Genomic DNA, 18,720 nt, shown 5'->3' with positions numbered 1-18,720 from the left:
AGAGTCCTGGAAAAGAAACTGCCAGGGTCAGACATGGTGGTGCACACTTTTGATCCTAACACTCGGGAGGAAGGAGCAGAGGTAGAGGTAGGCAGATCTTGAGTTCTGGGCTAGCCTGGTCTACATAGTGTTAGAGACAAATAATAATCTCAGCGTTGCACAAAGGAACATATGAAAAAGCAAAAGTAGCATGGCAGGGCAATTCTTTTTGGGAAAAGGATGCACCAAGGCCTCCAGTTGGCCAAGATGGATTCTGTCTTCTGGGCCTGACGTAGGTAGGTGAGCGCGACTTCACAATTTGACTTGGTTGTCTGGTCAGCACAGAGGAGAAGAGGAAAGTTCTTGCCAGGCTAACTGCCTTGTACAGAAAATGTTGTTTCTCACAATAGTGAGTTTTAGGCAGGCCAGGACTGCATGCTGAGACCCCCGTCTCAAGGGGAAAAGTATGAAAATTAACGTAATGAAAACTGATACAGCTGTGTTAATATCAAAGTAGGTTTAAGGCAAGAAGCATGGAGAGAAAACATTCAAAACCCATAGGATGTTCAAATCACCAGAAGATAATTAGAAGCTGTAGCTGGGTCAGGGGCTGCAGTTCGGTGGCAGACACTTGCCTAGCATGCACAAGGTCTTGAGTTAGCTCTTCAGCACTGGGGGGGGGACTGTGCATCTGATACAACCTTCAAGTCTATTAAGAGCAATTAGTCACTTGGTTCACAATCTCCTTTTAGATGTCGGTTTGAAGTGACAGGGAAACATGTAGATGTTCTTATTCCTAACTTCATAGAGAACAAAGGAAAAGTGAATAGATTTAATCTTTGTTTTTTCCTTTACCAGTACATTTCATCCTCTGAAATCACTGGTACAATGTAGAGACCTTTCCTTGGCTGTCTGAGGTATAAACTGCAGAAGCCCTTCACGCCTTTGAGACTTTGGGCTGGCTATGGTGGCTCTCATCTTCAGTCCCAGCACTTGGGAGGTGGAGGCAGGAGGATCAGGAAGAGTGCAAAGTCATTCTTCGTGGTGAATTCCAGGCCTGTGTGGATTATGTGAAACCTTATTCAGTAATAACAACATCAACAACAATAATTTGAATCTTTGTATTCAAATTTTATGTTATAAAAGAATAGCTAATCTCCACCCCATCTTTGGATTAGTATGAGTGTAACTTGTGTGTCTGGTCCTTATAACCACACCACTGTGTGAGTGTTACGGCAGTGTTGTGCTCTCTGTTCCTAGGAGTGGACCTAGGAGAGGTAACTCTGGCCTGAGGAATCTTGCCTCCAGCACTAGGCCATCAGTATAAATAAACAAAGGAGATCCAGCAGTATACCTAGTCTATTCATTTTCTCCATGAGTGGTTCTCACCATTTCACATGGACGATTATATGGAGAGATAAATTGGAAAGCCTCTAAAAGCGCAGCCGAGTGATGCCTATAAAATCAGTAATTGTTACACTGTTTTTAAAGCCCTCAAACAAAATCGAAAGGACTAGTGCCAAGCAATGGTAATCGTTTACTATCTCTGCTCTTCTCACAGGAGAGAACTAACCGAGTGGAGTTGGAGTTGAGCCGAGGACTTTGCGTAGACTAAGGGATGGCGGTCAAAGTGTGTCAAGAGAACTTTAGTTTTATCTGTAATGTTTAAATCTTCTTACAAAAAGGGACGGGGGAGTATATTGGAGCTGGAGATATGGCTCAGTAGTTCAAAGCACTAGTTGCTCTTGCAGAGGACCTGGGTTTATTTCCCAGAATGCACCTGTGGCTCCAGTCCTTCCTAACTCCAGTTCTCGGGCTCTTTTTGTTCCCTGTGTCCTACAGTGTAGTGACGCGTTCAGTCTCCAGAGGAGGGCTCTCCACTTGTGTTAGCATTGCATTCCCTCACATTTGGGCTGATGGAAGTGTTCCTGTTGTTCTAAGAATCAGAGCTAGACTCAGACCGTTCGTTCTTAAGAACGTGCCAGAACGGTCATCCCCTCTTCTTTTCTGTCCCATTCCCGATGCCCTTCTCCACCTCATCCCTACTTCCCCTCTTATCGTTAGCCAATCACATTAACTTCCGGCTTAGTTCTCCTCTTGTTTTTGTGTAAATGAATCTCCATATGTATATGAGCTTATCACACCTTCTTTTTTTTGTTTTTTGTTTTGTTTTTTGAGGCAGGTTTCTCTGTGTAGTCTTGGTTGTTCTGGAACTCAGCCAGGCTGGCCTGGAATGCACCTGCCTCTGCCTCCCGAGTGCTGGGATTAAAGGTATGCACTACCACTGCCCAGTCACACCTTCCTTCTTATATGGAGGGTAGAGCAACAGAGGTTCAATATCTTCCTTTCTGGAGGGGGATGTTCCATCCCCAGTGGACGCCTGCAACAGCAGATAACAGCCGGCACTGTAGCAGCATTAGGATGCTCTGTAGGGCTGTCAGCCTGTAATCCAGCGGAGTATAAATGGGCAGGTAACATATACAGCATGGATACTCTGGACAAAGGGGTGGTTCAGTGGTAAGACAGGGTGGAATGTCATGTGTTTCATTACACTGTTCAGAATGGCATGCAATTTATTTATTTTTGAGGTGCTAGAGATTGGACCTGGGATCTTGTACTTGCTGGGCAAGTGCTCTACCACTGAGCTATATTCCAGCCTCTTCCTACTTTATTTTAAAATTTATTTATTATTATTTGTGTGTGTGTGTGTGCGCGCGCGCGCGCACGCGCCACAGTGGAAGTTGGAAGACAACATAAAGGGATCAGCTCCTTCCACCATGGACTCCAGAAATCAAGCAGGCTGTCCGACTTTTGTGGCAAGTGCTTTTACCCACTCAGCTACCTCACTGGTCCTTACTTAAATTTAAAAAAAAAAAGATTTATATTATTTTTATTTTATATGTGTGTCTCGCCTACATGCATGTCTGTTCACCATGTGCCTGCAGTGCCCATGAGGCCAGAAGAGGGTTTGGATCACATAAAACTGGAGTTCTGGATGGCACGGCAGCTAATGGACCTGGGTTTCTGGACTGCTCAGCTGTCTCTCCAGTCCTCCTGTCTCTATTTTATTTTGATATAAGAGTCTTTCTGAGATGCCCAGGCCTTACAATTCTCCTGCCTCAGCCTCCTGAGCAACTGGAATTACAGACCACCATGTCCACCTTGACGACCTAGAATTGAAAACATCCTAATTGTTTATTTCTGAAATTTTCCGTTTGGTGCTTTTAGACTAGAATTGACCACAAGTGACTAAAACTGTAGAAAGTAGACCCACTGTGAAGAGGAACTGCTGCACTTTTGCGTGCTTTGATTTAATAAAATATATCTTATATTATCATAATGGCAGTATGTGTTTCTTAATGACTGGGATATGTTCCATAAGCAGTCATCATTGTAGGACTTCTTTGGGACATTATTAGGACACAAACCTCTTGATATAGATCAAATCACTTGACATAGCCTCCTGATTCAGTCCAGAACCGTGATAAATAGGACATAAGTATGACATAAGAGCCTGCTGCCAGCATTATCTTGATGTGATATTTTATAGAAAACTTAAAAACAGTTTTGTTTTTAGATTATTTTGTTTTATGTGTGTAGGCGTTTTGCCTGCCTGTATGTATATGTACCAGAAACATGTCTGGTGTCTGTGGAGGTCAGAAGGGGTATCAGATCCTCTGGAACTAGAGTTACAGATAGTTGTAAGCTGCCATGTGGGTACTGGGAACTGAACCTAAGTCCTGTGCAGAGGAGCAAGTGTGAGAAACAAAGGAAAATGATGGTAGGTCTGGTGATGCTGCTCAGTAAGAGTGTGTGCCTAGTGTGCAGAGCCCTGGACTCAGGGCTCAGTAAGCTCCGTAGGAGTGAGTGCCTAGTGCACAGAGCCCTGGACTCAGGGCTCAGTAAGCTCTGTAGGAGTGCATGCCTAGTGCACAGAGCCCTGGACTCAGGGCTCAGTAAGCTCTGTAGGAGTGCGTGCCTAGTGCACAGAGCCCTGGACTCAGGGCTCAGTAAGCTCTGTAGGAGTGCGTGCCTAGTGCACAGAGCCCTGGACTCCGGGCTCAGTAAGCTCTGTAGGAGTGCGTGCCTAGTGCACAGAGCCCTGGACTCAGGGCTCAGTACCATCCTCCTCAAGCAAATACTCCATAGTAAACCGATGGTGAATATAACACATTGTATATATTCAAATAAGTCCTGTCCACTGGCGGTGCAGTGAGTTCCTTTCTACCAGCATTCCTCATCACTACAAACATGATACAGATCAAATCAAAATGAATGACACATTGAGGTGTGCCATTATATCATGAGGCAGTGGGAATTTCCCAGGTCCATTATAATTTTATGGAACCATGTCATTGGATGCATCTCATAGTGTGGCGCATGACTGCACAGCTACATTACATACATTAGTAACACACCTGAGCTTTTCACTTAATACACACAAGAATCATTTCTTATCCTAGACTACTTGGATGTTTTACAGGCATCGTACACTATTTTTCAGTTGGGCTGTGTCCTTTGGTACCCTACCAGCACAATTGTGATAGTTCTTGTTTCCCCATAGCCTGGCCACAAGAGTTTGCCATGTCATTCACATTTCTCTGAGTGAGACTGGACATCTTCTGTCTAAGGGACTTCTTTATTGTGTATTTTACATTTTGTTACTGTTAGGTCATTCACTCCCAGGCCAGCAGCAATCTAGGAATACCATCCATTCATTAGATTTTTTTCCTTCTTGCAGATCTCCCATGGTGGCTTATTTTAATTCGGCAGAAAGCATTGGTGGGCAAACTCCCAGGAGACCATGAAGTCTGTAAAGTTACCAAAATTGCTGTCTTGTCTCTTTCTGAAATGGAACCTCAGGAGCTTGAGCTGGAGGTAAGGTGGCATCAGGGAACTGTCACAGAGACGCTAAGACGTGATAGCAGATATGAGAATCTGGTTCGGTAGACTCTGGATGCGTGTGTCTAGAACTGCATGTTTAAAATGATTGATGTAGTCTTCAAACCTTGCAGCAGACTCCTTCAGAACCTGTGAAATGCAGCATGTAAGACAGAAGCAGAGCTGCTTCGGTCGAGGTGATGTTGAGGGAAAGATATCTTCAAATAACATGAAAATGAAGCTTCCATCACATGGCACAACTGGCTTTTGCATGTGCATGTGTGTGCACATGGAGATGTTTGTGTGTGCACATGTGGAAGACAGGCCAACATCACATGTCTTCCTCTAGCACTTTTTTGTTTAGTTTTTTTTTTTTTTTTTTAAGGTGTAGAGGATTGGAGACAGGGTCTCATTATGTAGCTCTGGCTGTCCTAGAATTCCCTTTATAGACCAGGCTGGCCTTGAACTCACCGAGATCCTCTCCTGCCTCTGCTGGGATTAAAGGCGTGTGCCACCATGATCAACTTGGCACTTGTTTTTTTGAAATAGAGTCTTTCATTGAACGTAGTGCTCACAGGTTGCCTAGACTTGTCTGGCCAACACATCTGCCTTTTCTACCTCTCAGTGGTGGGGTTGCAGGCACATGCCTCCATGCCTGGCTTCCCACATGGGTGCTTGGGTCCAGCATGGGTGCACACACACACAGGTCCTCCAGCTTCTGTGACAGACACTTTACTCACTGAGCCATCTCCCCGGCAGAACTGGCTATTTTTAGAATGATCAGGCTGTTTGAACTATAGTGCTTATAGTCACCAAAGATTATGGTTCATGTTAGGAATGGAGTATATCTTATGACTTGCGCTAATAGGGGAAAGGGTAATGCTTCTCTGTTGCGGTCCTAAAACACCATGACCAGGGCAACTTATAGAAGAAAGAGTTTGTTTGGACCTGTGGTTCCAGAGGGAGCAGGGTCCATCACGACAGCGAGTGCAGACTTGGTTGGCATGAACAGAAGCAGCTAAGGGCTCACACCTTAAACTGCGGCATGAAGCAGAGAGTGAACAAGGAATGGTGTGGATTTGAAACATCAAAGCCTGCCACTGTGATGTCCTCCAGCAAGGTCACATCTCCCAAACCTCCCCCAAACAGCGCCACCAACTGGGGATCAAGTATTCCAACGTGAGAGCTTACTGGGGGCATTTTCGTTCCAACCACTGCAGTAACTGTAGAGAAAGTATTTCCATACATTGGGTGAATATTTTAGAAATTATTATTATGCCTTTCCCCTTTTACGGATGTATCACAGTAAAGGAACTTTCCAACTGTGAATAGCAGGAGAAGCAAGGATAGCTATCCTGATAATCATAAAATTTCTTCTAGTCTTCTAATATAGTCATTGAAATCTGTCATCTCCTCCTTTCTGTTCATGTAAACTCCATTAAAGGAGCTTCTAAAGCCAGGAGTGGTGGTGTGGGCTGCGGAGGCAGGACTCGCCATTCAAGACGTCCTCAGCTACATAGTGAGTTTGAGACCAGACCGGGCTCTACAAGACCCTGACTCAAAAATTGAATTTAAATAAACAAAATAAGCTTTTAGAAGCTTTTTTTTTGTATGATTATAAAGGAAAAGGAAAAAATTGCCACCTTGGAATAATAATGGCTAGGAACTGGAGAGACAGCTATTAAAAGCACCTCCTGCTCTTTAAGAGGACCAGAGTTCAGTTCCCAGCATCCATGTCGGATGGCTCACCACTGCCTATGACTCCAGCTACAGAAAACCCAATGGGCTCTGTGACACCAACGTGTGCACACACACACACACGTGAATAAGATACATCTTAAAAAAGAAATAATGCTGGATAATTGTGATTACAGCTGGCGCTTCAGTGTGTGTTTGCATCTGGCTGCATTCTCAGTGGGGACTTTCAGGAGAAGCTTCATGTTTTGCACACTTTCCCTGTAACTCCTACTGTCTTTTATGGGCACACATATAAAAACTACCTGTGAGGTGACGCGCTCACGTCTTCTCCTGCAGCATCCTTGCTGGTTTGAGGCCTGGTTAGTGCTCTGCATGACCCCCTGCTGTCACGCTTTCCAGCAGAGTCCTCCAGCTGTTTAGTGGGTCAGCTTCCTCAGATTTGCTGAAGCCCGGTTTGTCGTCTGTAATTGGAGCAGAAACAGTATCCTTGCAGATTCTAATATTAGAATGTATAGTTTCTGCCTCAGTTGTGTTTTTACCTGAGGTGGGTGTGTGGCATATTTGTCTGCCAGTGTATTTGTTGTGCATTTGCCGGATCTTCATTCCTTGCTGTTGTCAAATAATATTTCATTGTATGAGTGTACTGTTTTGTCTAACTTACCATCAGTCGGTGGACATTTGAGCTGTTTTCTTTTTTAGACTACTAGGAATAATGCTGCTGTAAACAGTTTGCACCATACCAGGTTTTGAGATACATAGGTTTTCATTTCCCTTGAGTATAGAGTTCCTGGGTCATTTTGGTAATTCTGCTTAACTTCTTTAGGAATTGCCACACTGTTTTCCAAAGTATAGTATCATATAAAATATATATATGTATGTATATATATATATATGCATATGGATATGGATATGGGTGGAACTTTAGGGATCAAACAAATGAGAAGACATGCATTATGCATTTTGAAAACATACCCTTAAAGCATCAAAGGCTTATGTTCCATGCCTGCATGTCTTACGTGCTGTATCTCATTGCTGTAATAGAGAACAGCATCATTTTCCATGCTTAGTTTCCCATCAGAAAGCTGTTTAAAATTTTATCTCAGGAGGGATATAGATAACAAATTTGAAAGTAGAACCATTTGCTTTCTTTGACAACATCAGTTTTAGTCTTGGTTGTGAAATATAAGTTTCAAAAAGAATAGAAAAAATGAGGGAGTTTATGGTAGTGGGTAGGTTTTTTTTTGTTTTAATGAGAATTGTAATAAGGGCCTATTATACACTTTAGAGAACTCCTAGACCTCTGGAAAAGGGAAGATGACCCCACTGTCAATGCTATGTGTTATGTCGGGTTGTGTCCAAACAAAATATTTTATGATTGGAAAGGTTCCTAAGAAATAATTTTTCTTATCACTGTTCTCTGATAGGGCTGACTTTCAACCCTTTTGGAAAGATAGTGTTCTATACTTGTCTTTTCTAAAAGTAATTATATAGAAGATTCATTGGAATGACTTTTGATTAAGGTGGTTCAATGAGTTTATACTTTGTTATAGAGATCTGTAATTCTTATCCGAATTTTTTGAAGACTTTTTGTTTTGTTTTGTTTTTTGAGACAGGGTTTCTCTGTAGTTTTTGGTGCCTGTCCTGTATTTTGCTCTGTAGACCAGGCTGGCCTCGAACTCACAGAGATCCACCTGGCTCTGCTTCCTGAGTGCTGGTGGCACTGTTTGGGAAGGTTATGAAGCTTCGGGGAGGTGGAGACTAATGGATGAAGTATGCCACTGAGGGCGGGCGGGCTTTGAGGTTTTCTAGCCTTGCCCCATTCTTGCTGTCCACCCCCCCATCTTCCCTCTGCACTCTCCTGGGTGAGGATGAAAACCTGAGCAGTCAGGGCGTGTGCTACCACTGCCCGACGACATATTTTGTTTTATAGTTCAGTTTTTGTTTAGTTTTGTACACACACTTGCATGTGATTTCAAATGAGTATTTAAAAAAAAAAAGTGTTTTAGCCAGGCATGGTGGCACACACCTTTAATCTCAGCCTTTGAGAGCAGAGACGGGTGGACTTCTTCGAGGTCAAGTCCAGTTTAATCTATATAGCAAGTTCTAGGCCAGCCAGGGCTACATAGTGAGTCAGTCAGTCAGCCTGTCTGTCTGTCTTATCTGTCACCCCAACCCCAGAATGCATGCACGTGCACACAGTGTATTAGTTGTTTGTCTATTGCTGTGATAAAATACCATAACCAAAAGCAAATTAGAAAAGGTCTTAAGTTAGCTATGGTTCCAGAGGACATTGTCCGTCATGTTGGGGAGGGTATGGTAACAGGCAGGTTAAACCTCTCAGCAGGATCATGGAAGCTGACTGCTCAGGTTTTCATCCTCACCCAGGAGAGTGCAGAGGGAAGATGGGGGGGTGGACAGCAAGAATGGGGCAAGGCTAGAAAACCTCAAAGCCCGCCCGCCCTCAGTGGCATACTTCATCCATTAGTCTCCACCTCCCCGAAGCTTCATAACCTTCCCAAACAGTGCCACCAGTCGGGGACGAAGTATTAAAATACATGAGCTTGTGGAGGGCGTTTCTCATTCAGACCACATCAGGAAGTTTATTCCATCTATTATCTATGTCCCAGCTGAATCTAATCCATATCCCACAATACAAGACATTACTATTTCCTAATGAATCATGAGTATTTATGCTAAATACTCATAAATAAGTATTTATGCTAAACAGTAAATGATAAATGTCATGTAGTCTCAGGGCAAAGTTTATAAATGCACTCTTTTAATTAAAATTTTTTATGTGTATGGTTGTTTTGCGTGTATGCCTGCGTTCCATAAGAGACCAAAAGAAGGTGTTGGATCCCCTGGGACTGGAGTTCCCAACAGCCATGTGGGTGCTGGGAATTGAATGTGGGTCCTCTGGAAATGCTCTTAAGTGCTGAACCATCTTTCCAGCCACTGTTAACTGATTTTGTTTTTGTTTTTGTTTTTCGAGACAGGGTTTCTCTGTGTAGTTTTGCACCTTTCCTGGAACTCGCTTTGGAGACCAGGCTGGCCTCGAACTCACAGAGATCCGCCTGCCTCTACCTCCGGAGTGCTGGGATTAAAGGCGTACGCCACAACTGCCAGGATATTAACTGAATTTTTAATAAAGTTTAAAAATAAATGCTCAGTTCTCAGAATTCTTGGGTTTTGATAAGAAGCTAGGGGATAGTGGGCCCAAGTCAGTGCTCCTCCATCCTCAGATAAAAGCAGATGAAGGAAATGAAAACAAAGGCAGTTGTCTTTAGTTACTGTTGTAGTGACCTGTTGGTCGCCATGACCAAAGCAGCTTATAAAATAAAGCATTTAGTTGACTCTCAGCCCTTCCTTTGTTGGAGCTGTCTGTCCCCTGTTCTTGTCCCAACACATCCATATTCATGTCCCCTCCTCTTAACTTGCCAGTTGGATTGCACCTTTTTTTAATAACCCCTAATTACTGCTCTTTAAATTTGACTAATCTCTGAACCCAAATCCTGTTATTTGCCGATTTCATTATTGTATGTAAAGACAGGAGGAGAGAGTTTTGAAAGGTCCAGCTTTTAAGAGTCCCTGTAGAGCCAACTCAGGACATTTTTTTCAATCAAAACACTCAGGTAATTAGCATAAATGAATATTTAACACAGATGTTTGTAATGACCTCAAGGCATAGCAGATGTGTATTTTGCAATGTTTTGTTCTTAGATGCCAGTTTTGAAAATATTAATAACCTCAACCAGAACATTGTATCCTTTGGACATGTTAGATAAGAGTAAACTATGCTCTGAACCTGGGTTTGTTGCCTTTAATTCCTAAGTATATTCTTACCTGTATTCTTATGTTTTATTTATAGTGTGGCTTCTAATTACTGAAAGCATAGCTGTATCCTACCTGCTTAGTCGCTTTGCTAACTCCTGGAGTCTACTTTTAACATAAATGTGTGAGCAGTAGCATTGACTTCCAGACTCCTACTTGAACATCTAAAGCATATAATAATTAATAATGAGTCACCCTTTTTAAAAATTATTTAGCTCTGTAAGAAGCATCATTTTGGAATTAACAAGCCAGAGAAGATTATACCATCTCCTGATGACTCCAAGTTTCTACTGAAGACGTTTACAAATATCAAATCCAACGTGTCTGCTCCCAACAAAAAAAAAGTAAGAGTTTGATTGACATGGACTTTGAATCCATCTTTGATTAGTCATAAATTGTGGGTAATTAAATTATTCTGGAAGCTTTTTTTTTTTTTTTTTTTGGGAGGGGGTATCAGAAGACTGTTGTGTTTTTGGAGTGTCCTTACTTGAAGTCTTGCATTGTCTATAAACTTTACATCTGACTCCTGTACTGACAGATTGACTTCTTACAGGTTAAGGAAAGTAAAGAGAAGGAGAAGTTGGAGAGGCGATTACTTGAGGAGTTGCTGAAGATGTTCATGGACTCAGAGTCCTTCTATTATAGCTTGACCTATGACCTGACCAACTCCGTGCAGAGACAGAGCACTGGGGAGAGGGATGGCCGACCCCTCTGGCAGAAGGTACAGCTCACAGTGCAGAGCAGTGTTGGCTCCAGGAACACTGTCTGTTTGCCTTTTATAGGAAACGGAAGGAATGGGTCCTGAACTGATTCTTTCCCTCCACTTTTTCTAGGTTGACGACCGGTTTTTTTGGAATAAGTACATGATCCAAGATCTCACTGAGATTGGTGTGAGTAGATGCTTCTAAGACCCCCTGTTAGTTGCTGTTGTTAAGCAAATATCCCTTACATTAAGGTGAACTTTGAGCTCTTAGTAGGATGTTTCCCACACTGAAGAGAGTCATTTACCCAAGGACCATGAAGGCATTGCTCTCGGGCGTGCTACAGTTCCACCGCTTCCACTGTCTCTCCTGCAGTTGTTTAGCTGAGTGTGATGTCACACACCTGTAATCCCAGCACTTGGGAGGCTAAGGCAAGAGACTTGTCCCAAGTTTGAGGTCCTCTGGGTGCTATAAGTATGTTCAACTCCATACCAGGTTATATGGCAAGAGCCTATCTCCAGAAAAAGAGGGGTTTGGGAGAACTAAGCCCATGGACCCAGTAATGTCCACGGAGTTCCTGTAAAGATGAATATGTTTGTTTTTCCATCCGTTGGGAATGCAGAAGCCCACTTTTCTGTAATGGTACCACTCTGCTTTGTCTTCTGGTGTGGAGTAAATGGATCCTTAAGGCCTGACCAGTACTGCAAGGGATTACTGTAAGAGGTATTTAGGGGAAACTACAAGAATGGTGAGATGATTGCATGGAGCTCTCTCTGGACTGTTTACATTTTTTTTACATATTGTTATTGGTGTGTGTGTGTGTGTGTGTGTGTGTGTGCATATGTGTGTGCACATACATGCACATACCGTAATATATGTGTAGGGGTCAGAGAACAGCTATTTGGAGTTGGGCCTCTCTCTTCACTGTGGGGTCCTGGAATTGAACTCAGGTCGTTGGATCGCGTGGCAGTGTTTTCCCCTCTGAGCTATCTTGCCTGTTCTTTCACTGTGATCAGGATGGGCAGATGAAGGGAGGAGGGGTTGGTTCTGGCTGATAGTTTCAGAGAACTCAGTACATCATCATGTCAGGACAGCATCTTGTCATGAGCCAGGACGTAGGGAGAGAGGAATACTGACATTCATTTTCCCCTTCATACTGTCTGGGCCTCACGGCGTGGGATGATTGCCTCCCACACTCAAGGTGCTCATTTCCTCTGCAGTTAATTCTTTCTGGAAGCATCCAGAGATGCAGCCAGAGGCATGACTCATCTCCTAGGTGATTCAGCCCAGTGAAGTTGACTGAAGATTAACCATTAGAACCTGTCACATATATTGGAGAATTACGCCTGAGGGCTACTGTATGCTGTGGGTTTCGGACGCTGAGCACTAGACAAAGTAATGGAATGTGGTCATCTGTTATTTTTTCTTAATCTTTCGGTTATTTTCTTTCTTCTCATTTCCTCTTTGCTGGTGATTCATAACAGCTACTGACATTTTATCCAGTGGCGTCTTCAGACAGATCCCTAGTGTGTCTCTACTGAGGCTGAAGCGCGGCTTGTTCTCAGTTCTCTGATGCTGATCATACTGTGACCCTCACAATGAAGTGACAGGGGATGAATAAGGGTGTTTATAACAAGTATTTATTTGTCTTTATGCTGCAATGTGGAATTCTGTGTTTGGAGAGCTTCTGCTGGGCACTTTCACGTCATTATTTAAAGCTGGTGACTCAGGGTAAAGATGACATTTGGCAACTTATATTTCTATGTTCCTGTCAAGAATCTTGGATTTATTGCTAGAACAAAAGTACAAGTAGTGAGGAATAGTGGTAAATGATGAATGCAGGGCAATGCAGGCGGTCCTTTCCTCATTGTTTCCAACCCTAACCTTCTGAAGACCCAGTAAAGAGAACCCAGAACAAAATGAAGCTCTGAAATGGGTGGGACCCGAAGAGCACTGTGAAGAGAGGAAGGTAGACTTGAAACTGACATTGAACAATGGGTATGATGAGGCATGTCTGTAATCCCAGCACCCTGGAAGCTGAGACAGGAGGATTGTGAGTGCCAGGCCAACTTGGGTGACACAGGGAGACCCCATCTCAAAACAAACAATGTTTTGAGTATTCGTTTTGTTTTATTATTATTATTTTGGCATTGTATATTTGTGCGTGTGTGCACACATGTATGTATGAATGCACATTTATGTGTGTACCTGTGGAGGTCAGAAGACAACCTCAGATGTCATTTCTCAGGCACCTTGTTTATTTAGAGACAAGGGCTCTCACTGGCCTGGGGTGCACCAAGTAGGCTAGACTGTCTGACCACTGAGGCCCAGGGAGCCACCTCTCCACCTTCCCAGCGCTAGGATTCCAAGTGTGTGCCCCATGCCTGCCTTTACCTTAACCAGAAGCTCTTTGCTGACTAGGCTTCTGGGTCTTATTGTGGTATTTCTGAGACAGGGGTTTCATGGCGTCAAACTTAATATGTAGACAAGGACGGCACTGAGCTTCTGGTCCTGTTTCCACCACCTCCAGGCCTCGGTTTAAAATCTGAATGTGTTTAGTTTGAAAGACACGGGAGAAGGGAGCTCTGACTTTGAACGGTGCTCTCCTAATTACATTACAGGGCATCTTAAATGGGACATTTGTGGAAATACTTTTTATTGTTCATTTACTGTTTGAATTTTAGGCTGGCGAAGCAAGTGAGTCTCTAAAGCAGGACGTGAAGTAAAGCTGGGGCTGAGGCAGAGCTCAGCTGCAGAGTTTCTTGTTATGCACAAGGCCCTGGGTTTGATTCCCAGCACCACAAATGACGAGGATGGAACTGAGCCTGGTAGTAGGTACCTGCTGTCCAGTGCCTGGGAGGCCGAGGCAAAGGGAACCACCTAAGGTTCTCCGCCTGCTGAGCTGCACAGTGAAGCTCTGCCTCCCAAACCAAAGATGTAGGGGTCTGGAGAGATGGCTCAGTGGTTAAAAGCACTGTGTGCTCTTGAAGAGAATCTGGCTTTGGTTCCTAGCGCCTGCAGGATGGCTCACCGTCCCCTGTAGCTGCAGTTTCAGGGGATGTGACACCCTCTTTTTGGCCTTTGCAGGTACTGTCTGCACCTGGTGTACGTACAGACAAGCAGGCACATATACATAAAAATAAACAAGTAGTTTTTTTATTTTTATTTTTTAAGAGTAAACTGTGTTTTGTAATGAAATGATCAGGATTGATTTCATTTTGTTATAGGCTAATGCAATTGAGAATTGAAAATCAACTTTAAAGCTTTGCTTTCCTATACCAAGAGGAATACTTATAAGAGCTACATTTGTTAACTCCTCTGTGGTAGGCACTGTGCTTTATTTTACATGTACTGTCCATTATTCACAACAGCCTTATGAGGCGGTAGTAGTCCCATTTCACAGAGGAGCACATTGAGGCCTAGTGAGGTGAGTGAGCTTCTGTCAGTGAGTTTGTGGGTGGTGGAGCTTGAATTTGTGTGGAGCAGTCTGGGACCTGGGCTGTGTTCCCTGTCCGTCAGCTCTTAGGAAAATCGTTGTAAGAAAAGGGAAGGCCCTTTCGCCCTCCCCCTCCCCTTTGTCAGGAAGTAGAAAATGGCGCTGAGAAAGGGCTTGTGCTTGGAGCAGGCTGACGGCAGTATGTGCTGACTGTTACTTGGGTTTGAGCAAGTAGCGGTGCTGTGCAGAATATAAACAACATGGCATTCATTTTCATTCTAGACTCCGGATGTGGACTTTTGGATCATCCCCATTATCCAGGGCTTTGTGCAGATTGAAGAACTTGTGGTTAATTACAACGAGTCATCTGATGAGGAGAAGAGCAGCCCCGAGACCCCCCTTCAGGAGTCCACCTGTGTAGATGACATTCACCCGCGCTTTCTAGTGGCTCTCATATCTCGCAGAAGTAGGCATAGAGCTGGTGAGTGGGGGGCTGGGAGAGCATGCAAATCCAGTGCAGGCGAGATGTGGGAAATGCAAATGACAATCACGGACTTGAAAGCACAGTGAGCTCCAAACTCCAAGTACCGTGATGCAATTAGAGACTGATTTCTGCAGGAGAGGAGCAGGAAGAGCTAGCAAATCAGACAGAACAGCGGTGTGCATGCAGAAGATAAGAAAGTCACGTGGACGTGTCTGAGTACAGGGTTCCAGCCTGGGTCACAGTGATAAAGCCTTCCAGAGCTAACCCCTGGGGGGAAAGCATTGTCTTTTAGTCAGAGGAGTCAACTTAGCAGTGATGGGTACAGCTGTGATCTTGGATATGCTGTTTTTTGCCTGTCTGTTATGTGTAGGCTTCCAAGGCTCTCCCGTACACATTCAATTAGGAAGCATAATCTAGTCAAACTAAGTGCAGGGCTCTTTTGTTTTGTTTTGAGAGTTTTGCTATATAGCCCAGGCTTGCCTCGAACTTGCAATTCTCTTGCCTCGGCCTCCAGAGCACTGGAATATCAAGTGTATGCCACAGCTTGGCACTCAGCCAAGCTAAGCACATTTTTATAACTGTTGCTGCTGTCTGTTTAATTTTCTTTCAGGAATGCGTTATAAACGAAGAGGAGTGGATAAAAACGGAAATGTGGCGAATTATGTGGAGACTGAGCAGTTAATTCACGTTCATAATCACACCCTGTCATTTATTCAAACTCGAGGCTCTGTGCCTGTCTTTTGGAGCCAGGTTGGGTATCGCTATAATCCAAGACCTCGGCTAGACAAAAGTAAGCACACATCAATCATTTGGTTTGCAAATGAAGATTTCTATGAGAATTTTTAAAAGAAAAATCACGTTCCGGAAAGGTGTCAATTTGTTCCATTTCCAAACAGTAATTCTCAGGGCTGGGATGGCTGAGGTATGGTTTCCCGACCAGCCTGCTGGAGGCCCCGTTCAATCTCCTGTGCTAAAACAACAGCAACAAAAGCCACAGCTCCCACTGTGGCGATGTGTCCTCATAGGGGACGGAGAGGAGGCGGTAGACTCAGGACTAAGTCCTCACTGGATGCTGCGGTTTCTCCAGCTGTGCAGGAGAGCTCCTCACTCCTCAGCTTGGGAGCTGCTGTTGCTTGGAAGCTCATCTTCCAGAACAGTTAGCTTCGGGAAAGGATGACTGGAGCCAGTGTCTGCTTCTGCAGGGGGTGGGCTGACCAAAGGGCCGTGCACCGGAAGTCAGTGAGAGAGATGCCTTTAAGATGGCTCTTCTGAAAGCTTTGAAACACCTCTTTTGAGACATTTAAAATTTAATTTCTTGGAATATTTTAACTTTATCATTTTCATTTTATTTTATTTTATTTTTTGTGTCAAATGAAACCTTTACTGAAAGGTAGGGTGTGCATAAGTGCATGTATGTACCTGTACATGAGTGTTTATAATTTCACAGATGGCACTTTCTGATATATTTTAGCTCAGTCTAAGTGGAAAGAAAGAAATTTTGTTTAAAATGATGGTTAGATCGTCTTACATTTAAACTGTTAATAAATTACTAAAAAAGTAAGTATAAAGATAGAGTGTCACAACTCCGGAAGGAGAAACAGATCTCATATTGCTTCTTTGCAGGTGAGAAGGAGACGGTTGACTATTTCTGTGCCCATTTTGAAGAACAACTGAAAATTTACAAAAAACAGGTGGGCTTTGATATGTAGTAAGAAAAATTTCCTTATCTGTAAAATTACATGAACAAAACCAAGGTACTGTTCATAGTTAAACAGTCACATTTAGCATGAAGGTTAAGCACACTAAGCTAAGAATACTCTTACTATTCCTAGGAATGCCTGTGGAGCCAGTTCCCTTAGGTTGTTCGGGGAGGCTAGATTAGATACTGTCAGTCATTGAGACTAAGAAAGGCATCTCAGTAATACTCTCGTCCATTAGGAATGACCAGTCTGACTGTGTAATGAGGTGGGAGTCATTTTTAAAGGCCAGCCTGGTCAACATAGAGAATTCCAGGCCAGCTAGCCTGGCAATGTAGTGAGACCCTGTCTCAAAGGCAGAATACTGTACTGAAGGGAGAGAAAACCCTGAGTTCCTGGTTTATGGATGGAAAGACTCAGTGGTGAATGACTTCAGTTCTTCCCAGTTAGTATTTAGATTTCCTGTGTTTCAACCATAGTCTCCTAGGGGATAGGAAGAAAGAAATTAGGAAAGAACAAACTATTATTATTTAATAATCATATTAAAATTTAGAAAGTTTTATAATAGTTAAAGGCAGATATTTGCTTTTAAAAATGGAAACTCAAATATTGTTAGCAGCAGCATAAGTTGGTACAGGCATTTTGGATGTTACTATCAGTTAAAACACACTAGTATGCAACTATACTTTTCTTTTTGATACCCACTATCTATTTAGCATATATAAAAATAATTTTGAGGCTGGAGAGATAGCTCAGTGCTTAAGAGTACTGGCTGTTCTTCCAGAGGACCCAGGTTCAATTCCCAGCACCCACATGGCAGCTCACAACTGTCTGTAACTCCTGTTCTAGGAGATCTGACACCCTCACACAGACATGCAGGCATATAAGATAAAAATAAATAAATCATTTAAAAAATAATTTTGAGAAAGATTCTGGACCTTAGTGGGAAAAGTCAGAGGACAGCATAGTGTGTCTTTGACTTTGAGTCATAAGCAGGATTTCCAAAAGCTGTTACCTTCGCTTCTGGTGTTTCAAATCTATGATTGTCTATCACATTTAATAAGGGGCAGTACTCATCTAGAAAATAGTTATTTTGGGGTTGGAGAGATATCCAGTGATTAAGAGTGTGTACTGCTCTGCAGAGGACCTGAATTGGATCCCAGCACCCACATCAGGTGGCCCACAACCCTGTTACTCCAGCTCCAAGAGGGATCTGACACCTCCTTGTGCAATTGTGCTCACATGCACAGACCCCACAAACATACACAAAAACACATCATTTAGAAAAAAAGGAAGACCTGTGGTAGCACGTCTTTAATCCCAGCACTCAGGAGCCAGAGGAAAGAGGATCTCAGTGAGTTTGAGGCTAACCTGGTCTACTTAGTGAGTTCCAGGACTAAATAGTGAAACCTTGTCTCAATAAACAAAACAAAACAAAAAGAAATAATTACTATAAAGATAAAAGTAATGCTTGGGAGATGGCTCCATGGGTAAGCACACGATGCGCAGGTATGACATGGACCTGGGTGTGGTCCCCAGAGCTCACGTGCAGCCAGGCACAGTGCCACGTGCCTGTAATCTCTGTAATACCCATGTGATAACACATGGATACATGTAGGCAAAACACTCACACATAAAATAAATCTTTAGTAGTTAGGATTTGGTCTTATATCTTACAGTGTGTTTAAGTATCTTCCAAACCCATTAAAAACAATGTACAGTCCAAAAGAAAGCTGGACAAAAGAATTGAACAGAGTCTTTGTGTAAAAGGATAGTTTATAAGGTCAAAAACACATGTGAGAAGGTGCGTCAGCTCACCAGTCATCAGGGAAATGCAAATTAAAGCCATGACTCACACACTGGGGTGGCTGAAGGAAAAAAGATGAAAAACATCAAATCCGGGAAAGGATGGAGAGCAATTAGCACTTAAATAGGAAAACAAGTCTACAAATGTGTTCAGTCAAGGGTGCTTATGCAAGAACACTCACTGCGCCATCAGAACATCAGAACAAG

The 18,720-nt window shown here is 43.2% G+C and overlaps 1 protein-coding gene across 2 annotated transcripts in view; it reads left to right on the top strand.

Annotated features, from left to right (window-relative positions):
• Positions 1–18,720, top strand: part of Inpp5f (inositol polyphosphate-5-phosphatase F) — a 93,261-nt gene that overhangs the window by 52,610 nt on the left and 21,931 nt on the right. For both annotated transcript variants that reach the window (XM_059265958.1, XM_059265964.1), the window contains exons 3-9: positions 4,721–4,857; positions 10,605–10,733; positions 10,943–11,110; positions 11,223–11,279; positions 14,809–15,007; positions 15,621–15,800; positions 16,634–16,701. In XM_059265958.1, coding sequence (XP_059121941.1) covers positions 4,721–4,857; positions 10,605–10,733; positions 10,943–11,110; positions 11,223–11,279; positions 14,809–15,007; positions 15,621–15,800; positions 16,634–16,701 — 938 coding nt within the window. The remainder of the gene's footprint in view (positions 1–4,720; positions 4,858–10,604; positions 10,734–10,942; positions 11,111–11,222; positions 11,280–14,808; positions 15,008–15,620; positions 15,801–16,633; positions 16,702–18,720) is intronic.

The sequence above is a fragment of the Peromyscus eremicus genome, chromosome 1, assembly GCF_949786415.1.
Source record: "Peromyscus eremicus chromosome 1, PerEre_H2_v1, whole genome shotgun sequence".
Lineage (NCBI taxonomy): Eukaryota > Metazoa > Chordata > Mammalia > Rodentia > Cricetidae > Peromyscus > Peromyscus eremicus.
The sequence above is the reverse complement of the archived record's forward strand: the minus strand, read 5'-3'. Positions and strand labels throughout refer to the sequence as shown.